This window comes from Dreissena polymorpha, chromosome 5, assembly GCF_020536995.1.
Source record: "Dreissena polymorpha isolate Duluth1 chromosome 5, UMN_Dpol_1.0, whole genome shotgun sequence".
Classification (NCBI taxonomy): Eukaryota; Metazoa; Mollusca; class Bivalvia; order Myida; family Dreissenidae; genus Dreissena; species Dreissena polymorpha.
The window spans coordinates 4,711,577-4,719,792 of NC_068359.1; the positions used below are offsets into that span (position 1 = coordinate 4,711,577).

The following is an 8,216-nucleotide window of genomic DNA, read 5'->3' on the forward strand; positions in this document are numbered from 1 at the left end:
CAGATAATATCCATTATATTGCATGATATTAAGATAAGATGTTGGTACAATCTGTGAAGTTCCATTTAATTCTTAAATATCTTATATCGTGCGATTCATTAGCTGTACTCTGAATGTTTTACTTTTTTTGTTGCATCTTAACCATCTATTTGTTTTCGTTAACCCCCTTTGCCTCACACAAAACATTGTCTTGTCTTGATTTTAGAACCAACTTAAATTTTGCACCATCTCAAGAAAAAAATTCTCATCATTTTTAACTCTTAAACACATTGACCCGTGAAATGTAAAAATGAAGAAGTCACAGTACTTCCTCCCCGTTATTCCCATTTGACCCTGAATCTGATAGAAGTAAGGGTGGTTCCTCTTCAACGACACTTCACCGTCTCTTACAACAAGATATGGAATGTTGTCAGGTGTAGATTTTTGGTCTTTTACTGTCTCTGGGCATTTCACTTCACAAACTCCATAACCACAACATTCACAATGGACTAACAAGTCCGGACTGGCTGAAATGTATGGATCTGATTTGAGACAGAACATCCCACACTCTTTGACAGAAAAACGCTTATGTTCAGATTTTTTTTCTTGATGATAGCTTCGCTTTGCTATTGGTTCCGTGGAAATCCCATGTTTCATGGCGACCGTCTGAATCACTGGAGAGGTTCCCATGACAAGGCCAATAACAGAGCTTGGGTCTTCATCTGAGTTTTCCTTCAGTGACTGGGATCTACGTGATATCCGGCGAAAATTACTGGCTGTAATCCTTCCGTGGCGCTGCTCTTTCCAGCACTCAGATTCACTTTGTCCTGTTCCCTTTTCCATGGCATTTAGCTGGTCGTCTGATAACTGAACCTCATGCAATAACTTTGTTTTCATTATCTCATGATCATTACAATTTGACATAGTTATTTTCCTTGCAATGTCCTTTAATGAAGGCGGCATATTTGCAGATGGTTCCTGGATGTTCGACTTAGGTTTACGCTTTTCCATCAGTAAAGTGAAACAAGAGTCTGGAAGTTCATCTTTCAAGGTTTCATACAAGTCCTGTCTTATACTGTCACTATCGCTCCTTTGTTGTTTACTTCGCAATGGCGTGAAGTTCCTTCTCTTGATTGCTTTTTCATTTTCTTTTTCTTTGTCAACTTTAAGCTTTGATAAGCTGGTCTTTTTCCACAAAAAATCCGATACACGGCCGGCCTTCACCTTTGTTTTTTTCTTGGGCACAGTCCACTCGCATGGTTTACTGGTACAAGATTTGCGAGTCTGTCCGGTCTTCACTGCTTCCTCTATCCGAAACAGAACACCAGCGTTATGATTGCACGAACCAAGCATACCTGCTGTGCAGGAACAGTAGGCTTGGAGCACTTGTCCGTCTAATATTTCCTTAGTGTCCTTTCTTAGAACTAGCCAAACATTGTAGGCTTTATTGTTTATAGCCTGTGATGGTGTAACCGATGACTTAAACACACATTTGTCAGAACTTTCACTGATGTCATGGTAAAACACTTCCTTAACCCATTCGCCTGTGAAGTAGCGATAGCCTTGCCTTCCTTGTACTCGTTTACTACCCGTCTTATCAAATCCTTCGGTTGGTTAGTATGCAAATACTCTGAAATATCACCTATATACAGTGATGGCCACTTTGACATTCCAACTTTTTCTGACAACCAGCCCTTGCTAACAGTCATAGGGTCTTCAATTATTTCCCCATCTATGTTCAGTTTGGCCTTGTATTCTGCAAGAAGCTGCATTTGCTGTTGCTCTGCCACTAAATCTACCGCAATGTTTTCTTCCCATGCAATGAAGGCCCTGAAAAATATATAATAAAGACATTTTAAAAATAGCGTGAAAAAATAAAATCTACATTTCAATCGTTGTAGATCTATAAATATAAATTTGTGTAACTAGTGATTTCACGCCAAAGTGGTAACCTTCCTTCAGTAAGTCCGTTCAGTTATCTCATTGGCTGCTAAGAAAAGGTACATCCTGAATTTCTGTAAACCACTGTGATATTCATGTTAAAATTTAATCCATGAAAATGTCAAAGATCAATCAATGATCCATCAGTTTTCATAAAATTCAATATTTGATACTTGCATCCATTCTGTAGTGGTTTGTTTGAGAAAATGTCATTGCATTTTAATTAAAACGGTGTCCAAAAAAAGTCATCTAAATGCTGATCAATTATCATGATCATGTACACAACATGTTTAAAAAGCTGTTAAAACAACATAGTGTCAGTAGCTGACATTATTTATACACTTGAACCTCCTGACGTACATCGCGTTCTGCACAGTTTAATGTACATGTATGCATATCCATGTACTTGTACGAAGTCAGTTTAAAAATCATTCAAATGCATGCAAGATTCCAAAAGTCCTTTTATTTATTAAATATATCATACCATATAAATCTAATTCACGAATAAATAGCTCATAAAGTATTAAAAACAAGTTACAAAGAAAAGATATCAACATCTCAAATTCAGGTAAACAAAGACAAAGAATGACAAATAGTCATTTTACCTTGCGGCGATTTCATCAAAGTTTCCCGTGATTGATTTTTTCCTCAGTGACAAATACACTCTCAATGCATTCACTGACCATAATTTAAACTTGTCAAGCGTCATATCATTTAAATCTGCCATTATTATCGTCAAATTTCAACAAGCGCTTTACACAGTTCGCTATACAACATTGAACAGAAATGGCCTCTCGTTATCAGCTGCTCGGAATTTACTCGTACATCCGGGCAACTGAGATTAAGAGATGAGATAATCGGAACTGTTAAGAGGTGTATTGTTCCAGTAACAGTAGCCAGGTGCCTGTGTATTGACCTAATAAGATAGGGATCACCACAGCAGGTTGCTAATACACAGTGTTTACTTCCCCTGTATTGTATTTGTTATTTACCTGATTGGCATAAATAAAGTGTATTCATTCGGTCATTTAATGTGAAAAGCTGGGTTTCTGATAAACATGTAATTTCAATCTTTTTGCTTTTATACACAATTTTATGAACTAAAACAAATACACAAAACGACCCCACAATTAAATATACGGAAACGCATGTACTGACGCTATATATTTTAAAGATGTAATTACCATCATTTATATAAAAAATGTGTTTGTATTCCTCATTTTACGCAACCGTTCACTTCTGTATAAGTCCGTTTCTCAATTGTAACGCATTAAAAATAGTAAAGGGATTACTTAGCAGATTTACAGTGCCTGTGTTGCCATCTATCACATTCGTCGCACATAATTGCCTTACACTCATCAGAAACAATATATCCACAAACAACACAAACACATTCACCATCTCCCTCATCCATGATGATGAAGATTAAGTAATCAAAACACTTATAAATTATAATCCACAATAAACAATAGATAAAATTAAGTCCAAGACGGGAAACACAGGAGTCTGTATTTTGTTTCAAGATATCAATGATTAATGATTAAAGCCAAACTGTAAAGCCTTTATATAGTAATTTGGGGATTGACTCATATAAAAGTGAGAAAAACATACTCATTTAGGTACCAAATTAAAGCAAACTTATAATTGTCATTTAAAGTCTTTTAAGTTCTTTTAAATTCGGAAATATTATTAAAGATAACAGTCAAATAATACGATAATTAATTGTGATTAACTGTAATTAGAAAACCGTTAATTATGTTAATATTTAACTTCAAAGTGGACCATACCTTTAATTGGTTATGTCTTCATGCGGTGTTTTCAATCAAACGTGTCATCAGATAAAATGCCGACAATTACCGCGCGTGTCATTTTAGATGCACGACAAACAATTTGTTTAACTAATCGCCGACGGTCCAACAATAAAGCAAGAACAAAATGAATAACCTTTATTCATATCAAAAACATAAAAAAACATATTTCACGTCTTTGATATATATAAATCATTTTTAGGAGGGTACGTATTGACCAAATTGGGTACGAGTCGACTAGTGGGGGTACGTGTTGACCAAAAATCGGGTACGAGTTAATCAAATCGGGTACGAGTTGACCGAAGGTACGTGTTGACTTAGGTACGAGTTGATTAGCTTCTTATTTATTGATGTGTGACAGTCAAATAGCAGATCATTCGAGATCCTTCGGCTTTTATTGTATAACAGTGTCATTAGACATTCCGTAATGAGGGCTGAAAGCAAAACTAATTCGAAATCTATGAGGATTTACACATTACAAATGCAATTCCTAATGGCAATAAGTAAGTTTTCAATCCTTATTGTCTTTCTGAGTTGTATTAAAAAAAAAGGTAGTGGATCCAGTGTGGCTGGAATGTTATTCAGGTAAATTTTGCATAATTTAGCGACCTGTCAAATTGTGTTCCTGCATCATGTAATGTCTTGAAAGCATCTTTCGTCATACACTAAGTTTAAATGCTATCTTGTGATGCAAGGAACCTCAATGCCCAGTGAGAGAATCTTCTTCACAGCAGGAGACCTCATCAGTGCTTATAGCTCATGCCTGGATCCCGACAATGTTGATATGTAAATTTTTGTAATAACAAACATCAAACTGTATGAACAGTGAAAAGTGTATGTTAACAAGCAAACTAGTAAGTGAATAAGTGTTAAAGTTTCATTTTATTTCGAAATTGCTACTATGTTAAACGAGAAATTTATTATGTTTTTTTTAAATAAATGTTTAATGTTTTTTAGTCAAATTATACTTCTAAAACATTAATTTCTTTAATTTAGACAGAAAATTCTAATTTTCTCTTATCAGAGGGATCCGGATTCGAAAAACTGACAGAAACCATATTTGGATTCGGACAATTTGTTTGGATTCGTTGCAGCCCTAATTAATTCTGTAAAGTTATTTGACAATCCATCTTGCTGAACACATTTATGCTCTTGACAAAATGCCATGTACACATTTCCTAAATTTAACCTTTGACCTTGAAATGTGACCTAAACCTTGAACCCAGTGACCTATTTTCTTGAGGAGGACACTCATCATGTTGATCGCTTATGGAAAATAATAATAAAATGAATCAATTCTGTTGAAAATTCCTTAATTTTACTTTTGATTTTGAATCATGACCTGCAGCTTGGACCAAGGGACCAAGTTCTTGCATGCAAAATATGGTCCTTTTTTAAAACAATTCTATTATAAAACAGACAAAGGGACATCATTTTTGCTAAAACTAGTGGTTTTCTAGATGATCATCTATACATATAGGTCATTTAACTGGAAAAGTTTGACTGAAATGCACTCAGTTGTTAAAGATTTAAAAATATAAGCTTTGAGATGTTAACAACATATATTTGGATGTGAACAACAGACATTATGACGTTAACAACAGACATTGTGACATGAACAAATTAAAGACATTCGGACGTGAACAACTGACATTGGGATGTAAACAACAGACATTCGGATGTGAACAATAGACAAAGGCTGTAATTCTGCAATACATTTTGTAGAAAAAAAATTCTTTTCATTACAAAAATCTAAATATTATGGTCATTTAACATTGAATATTTTAGCAATATCCACCCCGTTTTTTAATAAGAGTTGAAAATACAAGTTTTCGAACAAACTGACAGACAAACAAGTGCACTGTTCAATACCTCCCATTGTTAGCGGCATAAAAAAGACAAAGAGCCTTATATAATTTAGCCAAACTAAAATTTTTCAGGGATATCCCTCAGCCAATAAATGAAGAGCAGAAAACACCAAATTGTGAATCTATATTTTACATAGATTCCATAGTAAACACAGATGAACAGCCATACTTAATCTGCCAAAACTTGTCCCAGAAAAATTTATTTCTTTAAAATCATCTAACCATTTAGGTCCTTCTACCGCGAAAGTTTGAGCAAGATCTAACAAGTTGTAAAAAAGAAGTTTGAAACACATTTTTTTTAGACTTAATAATCTTTAAGGGGTAAAAGAGACATCAAGCCATCATTCTGCCAAAACTCTTTACAGCCAGTTCCTTTCTTTAAGACGGTCTACACATTTAAGTCATAGAACTGAATATATTTTAGAGAGTTCAATCCAGTAGAGGAAAAGGAGTAAAAGACATCAGCTTCTGGACATAGCTACAGACAGAAAAGATGTAAATACTTTACATCTCTAACTCCTACTATCAGACAGAGTAGAAGAGTAGTAAAGGACATTCACTCCTGCAGCATATAACATATGAAAAGTAACAGAAACTTATGAGAACCAGTAGAGGACACAACATATCAAGTATGAAAGGTATCAGACACTTTATATAGGACCAATAGATGACAATACATATCAAGTATGAAATGGATCAGAGACACTGCAGAGGACTAGTATAGGACATCATATACTGTAAAACCATTACATTTTGTGTGGTACGAATTTTCGTGGATTTCGTTGGTCAGCTGAACAACGAATTCAAGTACCAACGATTATTTATACATTTTTAATCCGAAATCGGTCATTTCCGATTTTTGATAGAGAGATGCTTGTTAATACAATATGTTGTTTTCTTGATAAGTGTTTGGGTAATAATACTTTTTAAATCAAGCACGGTATTTAAACTGTACATCAATGATTGTTTCCTTTTATGTGACGTCGTCATATTAACAGTTTGCAGATTTATCACATATGTCAATAAGTGCCAATTAAAGTTAAAAGAGACATAACGGTTTTCACACTGGTATTTTGGGGACCTTACTACTCAATTATTACTACTAGGGGACTGATTGCACTGGGACTGATTGCGCTGAAAATTGCAAATATTGTCAAAACAACATTGATGGCAATAAGCAAGCGGGGACCCACAAGTGCGCCGCTTTAGGCCATCCTTAAAAAATTGTTTGTTTGGCATAACCCGACCCAGGTAAATTTGGGTGGGTAGGTAGGTAGGGATTTTATTTATTTTTTGTAATTTTTTTTTCTGACATTGAACTCCGACATATACCAAACTGAAAGGTAATTATCAAATAAAGCTCCAGGTCTACTGCCTCTGGTTAAGATTTTTCGGCACCGTCCGTATCACCGCACATGTATTCGTAAGTCTATTTTTTCTATAAAGAACTTCGAAAATATAATATAATCGATGAAAAATACTGGATCTGAAAACGACAGTCCCAAAAATTGTACGCATTTTGCACATGAAATAAAATGTGCATATTGTTTGACTACAGAAAATGAAAACAAGTAACCTAGCAAATATGTAATTAATATACTATTTGGTTGACATATTACTTTACAATAGCATAGTTTGTGAGTTAAAAAACAACAAAGTAATTATAACATTTTAATTTCAATCAAGAACAGAAAGGTGCAACATCTTCGACATGTAACTTATTATTTAATTATCATCCTTTAATTCAGATCGATAGTCGGTAGAAATTTGTAAAATGATCAGCTTAAAAATAATTTATTGAGTGTTACGCTTCTTTTCATTTGCTTATTTTTTTATACGACTTGTGCCATCGGCCGTTATATTGTAGGCAGATGACAATATCAACTGTGTATGCCATTACATGTATCTGCGCATAACTGACCCAATATTTCCCGATAGCGAACTCAATGTTGATTGGCCAGCTACCATATGCGCTTCAAATTGCTCATGGAAACAAACAGAAAAATAGTTTTAAAAAACACTCCGGATTAAAATGGCGGATGTTTTCGATGAAATTTAGCGAGATTTAAGCATATTTGCAAATTATATTTTTCTTGAGCCAAATTCGCTATACTTTCGCAAATGGCGAACGACAGCGCGAGCCCTGTAATAGTGAGCATTTATTCCAATAATAACACGTTCGCAATGCTCGCGCTGTTGTTCGCCATTTGAGTCATTTGCGAAAATTTTGAGAATTTGGCAAACAAAAAATCTAAATTGCGAAAATCTAGTAAATTTTCGTTGAAAACATCCGCCATTTTAATCCTGACTGGTTTTTATATTTGTCTCTTTGCTTCAATGAAAGTGTTTGCAATTCGAACAGTTAACGAAACCCGGTCTGTACCCGATTAGACATTGCTTGACCTTATTGTTAATGAAGTGCAAATGGTAGCTGGCCAATCAGCATTGAGCTCGCTTACACATGACATGACGTTGTCGAATGAAACGTGAGGACGGGTGGATAATATTGGGTCATTCATGCGCAGATGTTGTATAATTTTAATACACATTTAATATCGCCGTCTGCCTCCAAAATAGCGACCGGTCGGAAAGTCGTATAAAGAGATAAAGCAAATGAAAC

The 8,216-nt window shown here is 34.8% G+C and overlaps 1 protein-coding gene across 1 annotated transcript; it reads right to left on the minus strand.

Moving 5' to 3' along the window:
- Positions 1 to 248: 248 nt before the first annotated feature.
- LOC127832303 (uncharacterized) lies at positions 249 to 2,706 on the minus strand. The gene is made up of 2 exons (XM_052357720.1): positions 2,526 to 2,706; positions 249 to 1,809 (listed from the first exon to the last, which is right to left on the minus strand). Exons 1-2 carry the CDS (start codon positions 2,645 to 2,647, stop codon positions 1,431 to 1,433), a joined length of 501 nt encoding a protein of 166 aa, XP_052213680.1. The 5' UTR covers positions 2,648 to 2,706; the 3' UTR covers positions 249 to 1,430.
- Between the last annotated feature and the right edge of the window lie 5,510 nt (positions 2,707 to 8,216).

Bases quoted from the DNA above. Each gene is read 5' to 3' on its own strand.
- LOC127832303 (XM_052357720.1), bottom strand. From the start codon at position 2,647: ATGGCAGATTTAAATGATATGACGCTTGACAAGTTTAAATTATGGTCA. The intron at 1,810-2,525 runs GTAAAATGACTA...TATATTTTTCAG, and splicing joins TTTGATGAAATCGCCGCAAG to GGCCTTCATTGCATGGGAAG.